This window comes from Alexandromys fortis, unplaced genomic scaffold (genome assembly GCF_014885135.2).
Source record: "Alexandromys fortis isolate MF-2015 unplaced genomic scaffold, M_Fortis_MF-2015_v1.1 scaffold_222, whole genome shotgun sequence".
Classification (NCBI taxonomy): Eukaryota; Metazoa; Chordata; class Mammalia; order Rodentia; family Cricetidae; genus Alexandromys; species Alexandromys fortis.
In genome coordinates this window covers 2,071,761-2,089,260 of record NW_026068108.1, presented here as the reverse complement: position 1 = coordinate 2,089,260, position 17,500 = coordinate 2,071,761, and the positions used below count along the sequence as shown (strand labels likewise).

The following is a 17,500-nucleotide window of genomic DNA, read 5'->3' as shown; positions in this document are numbered from 1 at the left end:
ACACTTTACGAAAGTTTGATTGAAAAAAAATTAAATAGGGTCTCACATAGCCCAGGCTGGCCTCAAACTCACTAGGTAGGCTGACTTTGAAGTCCCAATCTTGCCCCCCACTTTCAAGTGATGTGGCCATCATACCCAGTGAAATAAAACTCTTCGCCAGTCAGGGTGGGTAGAACCTAAGAGTCAGAGGCAAACAAATTTCAGTGAATTTCAGGCCAGCCTGGTCTACATAGTAAGTTATAAGGCAGCCTGGGCTACATAGTGAAACCCTGACTCAAAACAACAAAAATCAAAACCAAAAAAACAACCAAATATGCAAAAGGCCCACAAAATAATAACAGCAACAACTATAACAAAATACTGTTAATATTTGAGGGGAAGTGATCCTGAGTATTGCAAACCCAGGGCTTGTGCATGCTAAGCAAGCCCTCCTCCACTGAGCCATCATCACCTTAGTCCCTAAAATAATACTTTTTTATTTATTTTGGACTCAGCAGTTAAGAGCATTGGCTTCTCTTCCAGATAATCCAGGTTTGATTCCCAGCACCCATATGACAGCTCACAAGAATCTGTAACTCCAGTTCCATGGGATCTGATGTCCTTTTCTGGCCTCTTTGGGCACTGCACACACATGGTACACAGACATGTATACAGGCAAAACACTCATACACATAAAATAAATAATAAAAATTAATTTTGAAAATCATTATGGGACTGGAGAGATGGCTCTGCAGTTAAGAGCACTCACTTGAGTACTCACGCAGAGTACTTGGGTTCCATTCTTAGCACCCACAAGACCTCTCGTAACTGCCTGTAACTCCAGTTCTAATAGATCCAGCGCCTTCTTCTGGCCTCCTAAAGCACCAGGTAGGCCTGTGGTCCGTATGTACAATGCAGGTATTCACACAAATATACAACAATAAAGATAAATGAATCATTTAAGAGAATTATTATGGGGGTTTAGCATAGCTCACATATGGAGTCAGAGGAGTCAGTTCTCTCCTTCCACCTTTACATGGATTCTGAAGGATAAACTCAGGTCATCAGGCATTGACTTTACCTATGATTCTTTAAGGAGGGGTGGAGTCTCATGAGCCCACTCCCACTCGCCATCCCACCCTGCCCCATGATGGAATGTGACAGGCCCTGTCTTGCTATGATTTCATGAGAGCATTGCCATGTTGTATGTGCAGGAGGCAGCATTCTTACAGCACCCCTCCCCACTCTCCATCTCAAGCAACCCTAACCAAATTCAGTGGTCATATACAGAAAGACATGAGATATGAGAGGGACTATTGGGAAGAAGTGAAGGCTCATCAGAAGACGAATAAAAGAAGGTGATGGGGATTAAAAGATCAAAATATGTACATTGTGAAATTGTCAAAGAATAACAAAATATTCTCTATGCTGTTCATCTCATACTAGAATAGTTTCTTTGGTGCTGGAGAGATGGTTCAGTGGTTAAGAGCACTTGTTCTTTCAGAATTCAATTCTCAGGGCCCACATCCAGCATCACAACCATACACACACACACACACACACACACACACACACACACACACACTCTTCTTGAATTTTCTTTTAAAAAAAGAATACGTGGGCCTGGCAGTGGCGGCACATGCCTTTAATTCCAGCACTTGGGAGGCAGAGGCAGGTGGATCTCTGTGAGTTTGAGACCAGCCTGGTCTACGAGAGCTAGTTCTAGGACTGGCTCCAAAGCAACACAGAGAAACCCTGTCTCAAAAAAGAAAAAAACCCACAAAAAAGAATACTTGTAGTTGGGCATGGTGGCACACATCTTTAACTCCAGTACTCAAGAGGCAGCTGCAGAAAAATCTGAGTTCGAGACCAACCTGGTCTACATAGTTCTAAGTCAGCCAAAATTGCATATTACATAGTGAGACCCTATTATTAATAATTTATTTATTTAAATTAAAAACTAGATACCTCTTAAAAGAATCATTTGGTAGCTTAAATAGGCATAGGATATGATAAAGTCAAGCATATCTGTCCTGAAAGACTTTTCTGAGACATTTCAATGATGATGAGTTCTGAAAAGCTTCAAGGACTTAGGTATGCTGCATTGACCTCAAGGACACTCCTTTCCAGGAGCAACTTGGACCATGGTTCTGTAGGATATGTTATGGGGAACATGACTTTAGTGTTGTTTCCCCCACATATTCAAAGTCACTATCAAGTCACTCTCAACTACTGTTGGCATACAAAAGAGTTCTGCATTAGCCTGGAATGGAGTATAACAAAGATTTATTTATTTGGGTATAAACTCACAGAAAGAGTAATGATCCATGATCCTCTAACAAAGATTTATTTATTTGGGTATAAACTCACAGAAAGAGTAATGATCCATGATCCTCTGTATGCACTGGGAATTCTAACCAAATCCAGCAGCCGAGAGAGCCACACACACTTTTCATCTGCATTTATAGTACACGAGAACACGCCCAAAGTGGGTGGTATCTTAAAAGCTATTGACTGAAGGAGCTACCACAGCACCTCCCCCTTTTGTCTAAATAGGAGAGTTCTAAGCCTAATACAAAACTATATACTATAAGAACAAATATCAAGCCTTGTCCAGGGAAAAGAAGAGGCAAAAACATATATAAAAATTAAAATTACAACCAGCATAAGCAATATCAAACATGAAATATGACTAAATGTTTCAATAATTATCCTATCCTAAGGAGTCCAAGTCTTATATTAAAAATGGCTTGGCTGGGCTGGAGAGATGGCTCAGAGGTTAAGAGCACTGGCTGTTCTTCCAGAGGTCCTGAGTTCAATTCCCAGCAACCACATGGTGGCTCACAACCACCTGATCTAGTGCCCTCTTCTGGCCTGCAGGGATATACATGCAGGCAGAACACTGAATACATAATAAACTAATAAATAATAAATAAATAAAAATTTTTAAAAAATGGCTTGGCTAAGTCATGAGAAGAAAGTAACTACAACTATCTAGTCTTCAACCCCATCAAAGACCTGAGAAGGGAAATAATATTACTTGAGTAAACAGGAAGTGCATGCAACCAAGCAACTTCCAAAAATGTAAAAATGACAGAGACAACTGGCTACCTGGGCAATCACCCAATGTCTTATTTGCAACATTGGGGCAACCAACTTTGGCTAAGGCCTAGAGTAACTGACAGACCATTTTCAGAGGCAGAAATATTTGAAAAACCATCTAATCCTGTCTTGGCAAGGTTTTTTCTTGTATCCTACTTGTCCAGTCTGAACACCATCCATTTTGTCAGTGGTCGAGGCAGGGGCAGTTCTTTGCCCAAAGGCTGGTTTTGCTAAGAAGAAAACAAGCTCCAAGTGGAGTGTCTTCAATGCCCTATATTCTCTTGGGAATAGATTGGTGTTGCCAGAATTAATCATGTGTCGCATCAACAGAATCCTAAGTTATTTATATGCCATATTCTACAGTTCTTTGAAGTGTTGAAGATTACCTGTCTATGCGGAATACAAACTCTATGCATCTAAAGAACCTGATTAGTCTAACAGTATTAGTATGACAAACATGAATGACTACTGAACTTTTGATTAATACCTATAGCTATAAAGACTAAGACTTCATATTAGAATATTAAACAATCTTTAAACAAATGTGCAGCAAATGAGGGCAATGACCTCAAAATGTAAACAATGTACAAGTATCTTGATTAGAGGTAGGAATGTATAGTGCAATATGATAAATATATCCTAAAATTGTATCAATATACAAAATATCTTAAGCAGAGGTATGTTGACAGAGGTTTCTGTCCCGCTCAGTCCCGCAGCCATTCCTTCCCAAAGAAACACACAGACGTCTACCTTAGTCTTAAACTGGTTGGCCTATTAACTCAGGCTTCTTATTAACTAATTCTTACATCTTAAATTAGCCCATTATTCTTGTCTATGTTAGCCATATGGCTTGGTACCTTTTATCAGTGAGGCATTCTTATCTTGCTTCCTCTGTGATGACTGCAGACTGAGTCTTTCCTCTTCCCAGAATTCTCCTGTTCTGGTTGCCCTGCCTATACTTCCTGCCTAGCTACTGGACAATCAGCATTTTATTAAAGCAATACAACTGACAAATCTTTCCAGGGTACAAGACCATTGTCCCACAGCAGAGGTAGAAACATTCATGCATATCATATGACAAAATAACTTTGCATAGGTGTATAAATATTGTAAACAGAAATAGGAGCATATTTAACATAACAAATACAATTTGAATTTGTATCAATATACAAGAATCTATACCAATGTAAATTGTCTATTAATAATAGTTCATCTCACTATTACTCACTGTTATTATTAGTGTGAGTAAGCTCACACTAATCTCCCTTTTATCCCAACCCATCCAAACTATATAGCAGTATGAGGCCAACCTGGGATACATGAGACTGTTTCAAAAACAAGGAGAGGGTAGGAGACAGGGAGGAGGAAAGAGAGAGGGAGGAGGGAGAGAGAGCGAGACAGCGCTATAATAAAAGGGCTGAGGATGTAGCTAGTTCAATGGTAGGGTGCTTGTGAAGTGCACACCAAACCCTGGATTCAGTCTCTAGCACTGCATAGCTGGCTGTAGAACACAGGCCTGTAATTTCAGCACTTAAGGGTGGAAACAGGACAGTCAGAAGTTCAAGATCAGCTACTACTAAGTTGGAGACTAGCCTAGCCGGGGTAACAGAAACCATGTTTGTATTGGGGAGGTGGTAGGGGAGAGACTGAGGAAGGTGAGTCAAATAAGGCCTTGTTTATGGTGAAGAGAAATGACACGTTTGTATGTTAAAGATACAAACAAGAATTGCTAAAATGTTCATCAGGTGACCTAAAATAGATGTAGAAAGGGTGTCTCTCTATAATCAGGGACAGTTGGGGATCCAAGCTTGGATTCTCATGTTTAAATAGCAAGCTGCTATACCTCTCCTTAGTCACCTTTTTTGTTTTTTGAGACAGAGTCTCTATATGGCTGTCCAGGAATTTACAAATTCACCTGCTTCAGCCTCCCAAGTACCTGGATTAAAGAGGGGGACCACCACACTTGACTGATTTTTGTTTGATTTGGGCCAGGGTTTCAGACAGCCTTAGGCTGTCTTGACACAGATTGGAAAGTGACCTAGAGAACTCCTGATCTAACCTGCTTCCCAAAGCTGCTGCCCACACAAGCCCGGATACTTGGATTTTCAGAGTAAACTGAGAGGAAGGTTGAGAAAGGTGTGGGCAGTTACAATCTCAAACATGTTCATTAAGGCAGTAAAATGGTCAAGGGAAATGTGACTGCTGGGGCAGAGTTCTGGAACAGCCCACTGTTAGGATTCTGATGAAGTTGCCAAGGAACACGTTAAGCTGTAAATTTGGATTTAGATAGTTTTTATATACTCATTCATTTACAGACAAAAAAAAAAAAAATCTCACTGTAGCCCCAGATGGTTTTGAATGAGCAACACACCTGCCTCAACCTCGAGAGAGCTTAGAGGTCCCAGGGAAGAAAAAAAAAAAAAAACCAAACAATTAATTGGCTGGGCAGTGGTGGTGCACGCCTTTAATCCCAGCACTACAGAGGCAGAGGCAGGCGGATCTCTGTAAGTTCGAGGCCAGCCTGGTCTACAGAGCTAGTTCCAGGACAGGCTCCAAAGCCACAGAGAAACCCTGTCTCGAAAACAAAACAAAACAAAACCCACAGACACACAATTATTTGCACGTTTGCAAATTGAGTGGCATTTTGATCAGCTCAAGAGGCTGCCGTTTTAATGTTTAATTCAACACATCAGACCCGTGTCGGTCACGGTGGCATATGCCTGAAACCCTAGCATTCAGGAGACAGGAGGATCAGAATTTGAAGCTAATCTGGGCTGGAAAAGGAGCTATCCCAAAATACGCATATATATGAGGATGTGTTAAAATTAAAAAAAAAAAAAAGTCTCGTAAAAATTCCAACACAAAAGGTCCCTCTTCCATTCACTTTTCTTCAGTTTTTCTGAACGTGGAAGAGGCTGGGTGACAACTTCTAGGCAATCAGACCCGTGGGGAAGGGGGCCCAGGTTTAGGACACAGGCCCCTTAGGCCTTCCCCGGCGCCCGCGCCAGCTTTTCAAAATGGAAACACACACAGCCCCGCCCCTGCTCGAGGCCGCCGGGAAAGGCGCTGCCTCTGTCGCCGCCGCTGGCCGCTCCCAGGCCGCTCCCAGGCGACCGCAGGCCGAGGCGTCTTCCTCCTAGTCTCATTCTCGTGATGAAAACTCGCGGGTGACAGTCAGACTCGCGGTTCTCAGCCACTCAGACCCGTCGTGACTCCAGCTTTGCGCCACATCCCCGGAAGTGACGACAGCGACGCGACCCGCCCTTGTCCCGTCGGGCCTCGCGGCGACGGCGGGAAGATGGCGGCGGCGGGATCCCTGGAACGGAGCTTCGTGGAGCTGATCGGAGCTGAACGCGAAAGGCCCAGGCACTTTCGGGAATTTACAGCCCGCGTCGTTGGTACGGAAAGGGCTTGGGGGAATGGGAGCCACTGCTTCCCTTCGGGATCGTCAAGTTCGACTTTGGCCTCCTCCCTGGTTTGTCCAAGTCCACATGCCCAAAGCCAGTGTCTCACAGCCTGACTTCTTTCTCCTTTTCCCACGTCCTGTTGTATGCACTGTCAGTCCCTTGCACTCTGTTTCCTCAGCACTCCTCAGTGCCTGACATCCCCAGAGAAGCCGTGTGCGAGCCGACCGCATTCATTTTGCAGGGACTGCCAGTGCTGTGTTTGGAGCCGTGAAATACAGCGAGAGCGCGGGAGGCTTCTATTATGTGGAAAGTGGCAAGTTGTTCTCCGTCACCAGAAACAGGTTCATTCATTGGTGAGTGCTGCGTTCCCCAAACCCCTGGAAGGTAGGGTTGTCTGATGTATGAATATTCGTGCCTGTTTCAAATTATTACGTCCAGCGGTAATCTGCACATAGGAATCGCTGCCTTCAGTTCATGTCATAATTGGTTCTAGGAGAGTTATTCTGCTAGCAGGTAAACAACGTTGAAGACCCATTTTAGACATATATTTATAGTGTCAATATAGTCTTTGATGCTGCTTCTGCCGATGAGATTGAACTTGTACATGTCATACATGGTGCTGAGTACCGGGAAATGGTGCAAAATATTGTAGCTATGTAAGGACAGAAATACAGTAGATATCACTTTTGTTGTGTCATTTCACACACAAAAACCGACGCCAAACTAATGGTATAGGTATATAAATACAGATTTTCATGCTTGCCCCAGAAAGCTAATGGGACAATCAGGTGTTATTGACCAGGAGGAAGGGTAGAAAGTCACAGTTACATCCAAACAATTAAAAAAAATTAGCTAGATGTGGGCAAAGAGATATCCAGTTGATCATGGAGGGAAATGGGCAAAACTTGAGCTGAGATAGATGAGAGGCCAGGAAACAAAGATTCTGAATATCAAAGAAAGACTGAAAGAAAAGGAGGATGGATACAGGAAGAAAAGCCAAGATCAGTGTTTTAACTGAAAGAGACTTGGTTTTGGAGGCAAATATGTGGATAGGGTGGTAGGTAAGGTGATAGGAGCTTAGACTTCTGTACCTTGGATGAATCTTCTTATATCCTGCCATGGATGTGTCTTAGTTAGGGTTTTTTGTTTTGTTTTGTTTTGTTTTTTTGGTTTTGGTTTTTCGAGACAGGGTTTCTCTGTGGCTTTGGAGCCTGTCCTGGAACTAACTCTGTAGACCAGGCTGGTCTCGAACTCACAGAGATCTGCCTGCCTCTGCCTCCCCAGGGCTGGGATTAAAGGCGTGCGCCACCATCTCCCAGCCTTGTTTTTTTTTTTTTTTTGTTTATTTGTTTGTTTTTTTCGAGACAGGGTTTCTCTGTAGCTTCACAGAGATCCACCTGCCTCTGCTGGGATTAAAGGCGAGCACCAACACTTCCAGGCTGTTAGGGTTTCTGTTGCTGTGAAGAGACGCTATGACCATAACAACTTTTATAAAGGAAAGCATTTAATTGGGGCTTGCTTTCAGGTTCAGCGATTTAGTCCATTGTCATTATGGTAGGAAGCATGGTGCAGGCAGAGGTGATGCATCTGGATCAGCCCACCCTGAGTGACGGCCACACCCACTCCACGTACATCATTTGGATAACTATGTATTATCATTCTTTTAGTTGCATGACCTTCTGTGAGTAATTTTTGTCCATTTTTATTTTACCCATCTTGAATTTTAAGAATATCAACACAAAATGCTCTTGATGTTTTGGATATTTTTAACTTTTTAAAAATTATTTATTCATTTATTCTTATTTTTTGTGCATTGGTGTTTTTCTTCCATGTCTGTATGAGGGTTTCAGACCCCTGAAATGGAGTTATAGATTGCAGTTGTGAGCTGCAGTGTGGGTGCTGGGAATTGAACCCAGATCCTGTGGAAGAGCAGCCAGTGCTCTTAACTGCTCAGCCGTCTCTCCAGTCCACCTTTTGGTGTCTTTTTGTACTCTGCTTTAAGTTATTTTCTGCTAGGTTATCTGTTTCTCAGCAAAGATGAGTAGATTTTTAGAACTTTTACTCTAAGAATAGAAAAGTCTGGATTTATTCATAGCATTTTTTTTCTTTCCTCTATTGTGGGTAAAATCAGTCAGCTGAGTCAAAATTAACACCACAATTTACATGTACCAAAGACAGCAGTCCCAAGAGTAAGAGCTGAATTTCAGTAAAAGGAGTCAAGGTGAGAAACTTTTAGGTGGCATTTCTCCTGTCAAGGTAAAGAAAGCTGCAGAGAGCTGCTTGAGAGAAGTGAAAATTGGAGAAGGAAAATGAAGAAAATTTATTTTAAATGATAAAGTTCAAAAATACTTTATGAATAAAACATTGAAAATAAATTTTTTAGATTTAGAAAGTATGTGTATGAGTGTTTTGCCTGTGTGCACTTACGTGCATACATGGTGCCCTTAGAGACCAGAAGAGGTCGTCTGGGTTCTTGGAACTGGAGTTAGGGGTGGTTGTGAGTGCTGGGGATCAAACCTGGATCTTCTGAAAGAACAACAGGTGTTCTTAATCCCTGAGCCATCCTTAGAGCCCCCAAACTGTTAACTTTTTGTGTGTGTGAGGAGTTGGTAGGTGGAGACAAGGTTGCACTGTGTATTCCCTGCTGGTATGGAACTCACTACGTAGCCAAACAGGCCTCTAATTTACAAAGATCTGTCTGCCTCTATCTCCAGAGTGCCACGATTAAAGGTATGTGCCATCGTAAGCACTAGTCAGAACAATTTTAATAAAAGAATATATTTATCTGAAAGGAGCAGTGGGATAAACTAAAGGCTGAAATTTAAGGAAGACTAAGTTGGTTGATTTGTGTGTGTGTGTGTGTATGTTTGTGCGTGTGTGTGTGTATATACGTGTTATATATAATTTAAATTTAGTCTTGATTGTTGCTCTCATTCTGAAGTCAGTGTGATCACAAGATGGAGTAAAGGAGAAACCTTTGGCAGTCACTTAAGTATAACCTGGTACTGCTAAGAAAAGGGCCCTAAAGTAGAAAAAGACAAGATTTCCTGAGTAAATTGGGAGCATGGGGATCATGGGAGAGGGTAGAAGGGGATGGGAGCAGAGAAAAATATATAGCTCAAGAAAAGGAATGAAAAAAAAAAAGGGGGGGGGGCCCTAAGGATAAGGATAAAGGCAAAGAGCCAGTGTCCGTCTGTATTTAAGGACTGGTTCCAGCACCTCTCTCTTCAGACAGCTCAGTGTGCAAACAGTCCCCATGCTGTTAAACAGCACAGTATTCGCAGGTGATCTGCCTGGCCACACATACTTTAGTTCACTCTAGCCCACTTTCAGTGCTTTATATGATGTTAATACTATGTAAATAATTGTTGTGCTGCGTAGTGGGATGTTGAAAAGAGAATAGAGATACAAACACAGGTTTGGTTTGGTTTTCAATTTGTAGTTAGTTGGTGGGCATAGAACCTATGAATTTGCAGAGGCAACTAACTGGAATCTGAGGAGAAAGGTTTATTTTAGTTCACAGTTTTAGAGGTTCTGGTCCAGAATTAATCTATTCATGCCTTTGGTCTATGGCCTCACCCTTAAAAGGTCCTACCATATCTCAGTAGTGCCTTGAAGACTAAACCTTTAACACATAAGACTTTGGGAGACATTCAAAATCCAAACTAGCATCATACATGTTGACATAGACCAGTGAGTGTGTGCTACAGATGTTTTAAAATGATAAGTACTTAGAAGGCAGAGGTAAGAAATACCTTGCAGAATTAGGTAGGGTGGCAATCCCTGTGATGGGTACAAATGACAGCACAGGCAGTAGTGGTGATTAGTAGGTGGCTCCTGTGTTATGATATGGATTTGAATAAAGCCCTCTTCCCACTGCCACAGATGCTGCTTCCTTCTGCATTTGTATCTTGTCAGACAGTGTTTATTGAATGTCAGCTCTGATTCAGATTCTTTCCTAAGTCTGCAGATAGCCAAATACACCTGACAATTACCTCTATACTTAAAGTGTTTATTGCCATTTATTCAGAAACTCTCTTTGAAGAATAATAGGAAGTTGGACTGGCATAATGGTATAGAAACAAACCTTGGTAGGCTCAACATGCAGTGAATTTTATATTTTTAAAAATATTAAACGCTTACTGGGCAGTTGCAGTGCATGCCTTTAATCCCAGCACTCAAGAGGCAGAGGCACTCACTCTGTGAGTTCGAGGCCAGCCTGGTCTACAAGAGCTAGTTCCAGGACAGGCTCCAAAGCTACAGAGAAACCATGTCTCGAAAAAAACAAATAAATAAACAAGTAAACATTAAATACTGACCCTTATAAAACAAGAGCAAAACTCATAAAATTGCTATTTTTTAATATGTTAAAAAGTAACAGATAAGGAAAATGTGCTTATTATTTGTTTGGTGCTATAGTGTGCGTGGATACCTCATTCCTCTACAAGTGATGGGTGGGATTAGTTTTTATATAGCAGAATTTATCTTAAGTAGGGGCTAAGGAAATGGATGTATATTTAATATTACCATAATGAGATTTAGATTTTATTGTTCTGTTGTGTTTTATAAGTCTATATAATATGTTCTTAAATGAAAAAGTGGTCTAAACCAGACATGGTGCACTCCTTTAATCCCAGCTCTCAGGAGACAGAGGCAGGTAGATCTCTGTGAGTTTGAGGCCAGCCTAGTCTGTGTAGTGAGTTTCATGGCAGGGCTATGTAGAGAGACCCTGGAGAGAAAGAGAAGGAGAGAAGAAAAGGGATCCAAATTGGATTGTCTAATCCTTTTCAAATTTGAAGAGTTCATTTAGGCATGATTATCATGTGTTTGAGTGCAGCAGTCATTGAGAAAGAAAGATTTTAATTAATCTCTCTCTCTTTTTAAACAGGAAGACTACTGGGGATACATTGGAGCTGGTGGAGGAATCACTGGACATAAATTTGTTGAATAATGCAGTTCGCCTAAAATTCCAAAATTGCAGCCTCTTACCCAGTGGGGTTCATGTCTCTGAAACTCAGAATCATGTGATAATCTTGATATTAACCAATCAGACAGTGCACAGGTTAATTTTACCACATCCTTCCCGTATGTACAGAAGTGTAAGTTGATTGTTATGTGCAGTAACTTGTTTCCCATATTATGCTAGCTATCACAGATTTAGGACTGGAGTGAAATTCTTTGAAATGGAAGAAAATTGGATTCCTTGTTAACCGAGCATACTTTATAGTTATGGTTTGAAATAATTAAACTTGGGGATGGGATTCGGTCATAGAGTGCTGGCCTCATGAACAAAGCCCTGGGTTCCATCCTCATAAATTGAGAGAAACAGAAAGGTCACAAGTTCAGGGTCATCTCGGAGTTCAAGGCTAATTTGGGCCTCATAAGACCCTGTCTCAACAACATAAAGATCAGACATTTTAGCCAGGCAGTGGTGGTGCATGCCTTTAATCCCAGCACTCAGGAGGTAGAGGAAGGCAGATCTCTAAGTTTAAGGCCTAGATCTAGGTCAGGCTCCAAAGCTACAGAAAAACCAAAAATAAAAAATAAAAAAGGTTCAGACATTTTAAGTTGATAAACAAACTAGTTTTCTTATACATCTATAATTCCAGAAACAGGCTGAGGAAGAGGATTTCAAGCCTCAGTGCAGTCTCAGCTGTACAGAAGTTCATAGCCAACCTGGGCCGCATAGTGACCGCCTGGCTGGCAGGGACGGGAGAAAGCTTTTGTCTCACGCTCAACATTTTTTTTTTTTTTGAGATTTGTTTTTATGTGTATGAGTGTTTTGCCTGAATAAATACACCACTTGCATGCAGTGCCAGTGAGGGCCAGAGGGCGTTATATCCCCTGAAACTGGAGTTATAGGCAGTTGTGAGCCGCTATGTAAGTGCTGGGAACAAAACCCAGTTCCACAGGTGCTCTTAACCACTGAGCCATCCTTCCAACCCATCAACATCTTTTTAAATAAATATTCTTAGTAATTGAGAGGAACTAAACAAAATTCAGCTTATTTCAAAACAGATTCTTTTTCATTACAGGAGCTGGTAACTGAAAGTCAGATGCAGTCAATATTTACTGACATTGGAAAAGTTGATTTCAGAGATCCTTGCAACTATCAATTAATTCCAACAGTACCTGGACTGTCCCCAAATTCTACCACCTCTGCAGCCTGGCTTAGCAGTGATGGGGAGGCTCTTTTTGCTTTACCATCTGCTGCTGGCGGCATCTTTGTTCTTAAGCTACCTCCTTATGACATACCCGGTAAGGATGGAATGGAGCATGAATTTATCTTTCATCATCAGTGGTGACATTAAAACAGACATTCAGTCCCGTCCATTGTCAGTGCAAGGGTTAAGTCTGTATTGTTCCTGCTTTCATTGTTGCTTGTTTGCTCCCTGCTGTTGTACATTTATTCAGTGGATGAGGAACTAGAAGGAATGCTGGGTATAGGAAAACAGATTGTGTGTGTGTGTGTGTGTGTGTGTGTCCCTATTCGAAGTTCAGCAGTAGACATAAATTACTATTACTGCCCTCATACTGAAAAATATTGTATTTACAAAGAATGAATTTTGGGACCAAATTGACAGCTGATCCCTGTTTGAAGTCACCACTGTTTTTTGCCTGCAATATTGGATTAAAATCCTAAATGTGTCCAGATCTGCCCTCCCATTTCAGGAACTTCTCAGGGAGATTGATACATTAAACATTGGTTAGGGGACTAGAGAGATGGGTCAACAGTTAAAACACTGGCTGCTCTTCCAAAGGACCTGGGTTCTATTTCAAGCACTCACATGCCAGCTCATAACTTCAGTCCCATGGGATCTAGTGCCTTCTTCTGGATTTCAAGGGCATCAGGCATGCAAGTGGTGTGTGTGTACATGTGCATGCAAAACACCCATCCAGATAAATACATTAGCAAACAAAATCATGCTACTGCATTGTTGATAATGATCTGAATAAACCCAGTCTCCATACATTGGCTAACATTGAGTGCCCCAGTGCTGTCTCTCACCTCACCTTTTCATTCTTCTCCCCTCACCCTCTATACCAGCTATATGCCTTTTGTAGTTTCTTAAAGACAAGTTCCTAACTTGGAATTCCCCACCAATGTTTTTAGTTCATGATTCTGTCTCAACGAAGCCTTCCTTGACCAACCTTTTGAAAATGCCGTCTTCCCTCCACAATACCATCAATGCTTACTTTCCTTTTCACTGTTAATTTAACTCCCTACTTCTCTCATCCTCCAGCAGTAGAATGTTAAGTTTCATCAGGGCAATTGTTTGTTTACCACTCCATCTCCAACACCTAGAACTACTGCTACATGAAAGGGAGCCAGTGACTAAGAAAACACGAAATGATTCTATTGACTGGAAGAATAGACTCCTATCTGTAAATGGCAAGACATTTTCCCTAAGAATATAAAAAAATATGATCTGGTACTAATTCAAAGTGTTTTAGGTGTGATATATGTAGAAAAGTACATTTAAGAACCTTGTGAGTATAAAAATGTAGAAGTCTGTCATGTATTATAAAGACCTCCTTGATTCTGTTTGTGGCTTTGGGTTTTTCTAAGTCTTAATCAGGAGGTTCCTTGGGTATCGTTGCAGGGGTAGCATCAGTTGTGGAACTGAAACAGAGTTCAGTGATGCAGCGATTGCTCACAGGCTGGATGCCCACAGCTATAAGGTAAGTTGTGCCCTGCAGGAAATCAAAGGGGCCAGGTTGTAATCCTTGTGTTATTACTTCTTTTGTACTGAGTTTAGGAGTGCATAGCATGATGTCCTGCCTGAGGAAAGCCGCACTCCAGAGTCTGTCTTATTTGCAGAACTATACTTTGACACCATACTTCTCTGTTTTCACAATGTCCAATTTCATGCTGTACCCAGATTTGAGTTAGACTGCTAAGTTGGTGTGCACAAGATGTTCCTGCAGGTAACAAGCACTTGCTGCCGAGCCTGACATCCCAGCAAGTCTTATGTCAGGTCCCACATGGTAGAGGGGAGAAACCCAGCTACTACATTGTGCACTGACCTTCACACATGAACCCTGGTGTTCATTCTCTCTCTCTGTCTCTCTCTCACACACACAGAGTTTAAAAATGTGCTTTTAAAAAAGACCTAATAAGCCTGATGTGGTCATGCACGACTTTAATCTTAGTATTCAGGAGGCAAAGGCAGATAGATCTCTGTGAGTTCGAGGCTAACCAGAGCTATATAATGAGATTCTGTCTCAGAAAAAGGAAGTTTTTGACTATTGGGCCAAACCAATGTGAAATTAATTGCTTTTTATAATAGTAGAACCTACTTGATTTTATGATAATAATTGGTATAATATACTTAGAAATGTATTTGTCTTATGCCTGCATGTAAACTCTTGTTCTTTCTAAGAATATCCATTATAGTTTTATTTTACCTCTTGAATCACAAATTCTCGTGATATGCTTATTTGCAGTAGTTAAAAAATCTAAAACCTGTCCTTGTTTTTAGGGGTGACCAGGGGCCTTCAGATCGTGCCCTCAGTCTTGCTGTTCACTGTGTTGAACACGATGCTTTCATTTTTGCCCTGTGTCAGGATCATAAACTCCGGATGTGGTCCTATAAGGTAATTACTGCATTTATGGTTGGCTAAGTTAAAATGTGAGTGACATGTGGAAGAGTTGATCTGTCGTACTGCTATTTAAAGATGATAGATTATTTGGTTTAGAAATTTAGATATACTTTCAGATCTTGACAGTTTGAATCAACATTCTTTTCTGTACATTTCCCTATTCTTATTTTTTTACTTTGATAATTTGAGCCCTATATGAGTTTAAAAGGTAAAAGAAGATAGTCTTAGTGCTAGAGAGATGACTTAGCAGTTAAGAGCACTGACTGCTCTTCTGAGGGGACCTGGGTTCAATTCCCAGTACCGATATGGCAGCTCACAACTGCCTGCACTCTGGTTCCAGGGGATCTGACACCCTCAGACACACATGCAAGCAAAACACCAATAAATATAAAACAAAAATAAATTTTAAAAAAGATAAAGTCTTTACTTAAGGGCAACAGTCATTTCAAAAATCTTTTTTAGATGTATTTTATGGGCATTACTGTTTTGCTTATTTGCAATATGTATGATTAATGTATGCTTGGTGCCTGCAGATATCAGAAGAGGTGTCAGATCCCCTGGAATTGGTGTTACGGGTGGTTTTAGTCCCCACAATTGTGCTACTAAAATCCATGCTAGGACAGAAGAGATGGCCCTGGCTAACACTGGTTATCAGTACTAGGAGCTCTTCCAGAGAGTTGGGATTCAATTCCCAGCACTTATACGGTGATTTACAACTGTCTGTATCTCCATTTCCAGGGTTCAGACACTTGCTCTCCAGAGGCACCAGAGACATAAGTAGTACATAGATGTACATGGAGGCAAAACATCCATACACATAAAAGTTTTAAAAACTTTTTTTTTAAATGCATGTTGATAAGACAGTTTTCAAGATCAAAAAAAGGCTGGTAATTTTGTTTTGTTTTGAGGCAGGGTTTCACACTGTAGCCCTAGCTGGCCTGGAACTTGCTGTGGTAGTCCTGGCTGGCTTGAACTCACAAAGATCTGCCTGCCTCTGCCTACCGAGTTTTGCGATTAAAGGTGTGTATGTGCCTCTCTGCCAGGCCTCTCAGAATGATTTTCTTTAAGGGAAGGGATGTATTTCTAGTTTCACTGTTCTAGAACATCACCTATTAACCTTTCTCTTGGGCAGGACCAAATGTGCCTGATGGTGGCTGACATGCTGGAATATGTCCCTGTGAACAAAGACCTTCGACTCACTGCAGGAACGGGACATAAATTACGACTTGCTTATTCACCTTCCATGGGGCTCTACCTAGGAATATATATGCATGCCCCCAAACGAGGACAGGTATGAAGAAATAAAGCGTGTGTCAAGGCGTTCTCTGTGGATTACTTGCGGGAAATGTCAGGCCCATTGAGCCCACTTAAGCTTTGTGGCAAGTGCTGAGCTGTTCAAGCGTGATTGGGTTTTGTGCTGATATATGAATTAGAAAATTGTGGAGGGGCGGTAAGGATTAAAGGAAAGTTAACCAAAACTAAACAAATTTGAAAGCAAATATGAAAATATAGGTGAAAAAAATGAAATTGCTGAAAAGGAATATAGATGTTAGTAAGTAATTATGTAGAAATTAATGTTTTCAAATATTATTGTTCACCAACCAGACACTGCTGTTGTGAGGCATACAGGGTGTATGTAATTGTGTAATCAAATAATAAATAACCATTTTGGGTATTTGTGTTTAGCCTAGTGCTGTGCCTTATATGTGGATGTACTAAGGAAGGCTTACTGCGATCCTCCTAGAGAAAGGATGTGTCTTCCTTGCTTATTGCGGCTCTGATTCCCCATGCTAGGTTTCTGTCCTGCTTGTACATCTTCACGTTCTTTGTTGGGCTCTATATCCTCTCCCTGTTTGGGCCCTGAGACCCTGACTCCTGTTGCCCACAGTGGAAATTCTCATAACAGGACTGATGAGATGGCTCAGTGGGTAACGGTGCTTGCCTTTGAGCCTGACAACCTGAGTTAGATCAGAAGAGAAACTCCTTAGTTGTCCTCTGGCCACCACACAAGTGATGGAGCACATGTTAAAACATACATAAATACTAAGTCAATAAATAAAATGTAATGAAAACTTAAATAGGCCTAGTGTTGTGGTACATATCTAAATCCCAATATTCAGAAGACTGAAGCAAGATTGTTGTTGTTTTGAGGCCACGCTAAGGGATATCATAAGACTGCCTCAAAAGAAAAATTTGAGGAAAAAATGGGATAAATTCATTCTTTTTCACAAGTCTTTTGAGAAATTCTGTACTCAGTCAGCATTTTCTGAATTTTTGTTGTTTTGTTTGAGCTACTTAGTATGCATATGCATAATGATAGAAATATGGCAGAAAATTATAAAATGTATTTTACTATAACAGATACCACAGTGATGAATTGATTAATTTTTTTCAAAAGATCCTGTCTC

General features: G+C 41.1%; 1 protein-coding gene across 2 annotated transcripts in view; it reads left to right on the top strand.

The window, feature by feature from the left end:
• Positions 1–6,335: 6,335 nt before the first annotated feature.
• Positions 6,336–17,500, top strand: part of Nup160 (nucleoporin 160) — a 70,084-nt gene continuing 58,919 nt past the window's right edge. Inside the window, exons 1-7 of one of the 2 annotated variants that reach the window (XM_050124294.1) lie at positions 6,336–6,479; positions 6,730–6,841; positions 11,377–11,587; positions 12,524–12,746; positions 14,093–14,171; positions 14,972–15,086; positions 16,225–16,383. In XM_050124294.1, the coding sequence (XP_049980251.1) occupies positions 6,380–6,479; positions 6,730–6,841; positions 11,377–11,587; positions 12,524–12,746; positions 14,093–14,171; positions 14,972–15,086; positions 16,225–16,383 (999 nt within the window). In that variant the 5' untranslated portion in view covers positions 6,336–6,379. Of the gene's footprint in view, positions 6,480–6,729; positions 6,842–11,376; positions 11,588–12,523; positions 12,747–14,092; positions 14,172–14,971; positions 15,087–16,224; positions 16,384–17,500 lie in introns of those variants that run through there. The other variant, XM_050124295.1, reaches the window with a different exon arrangement.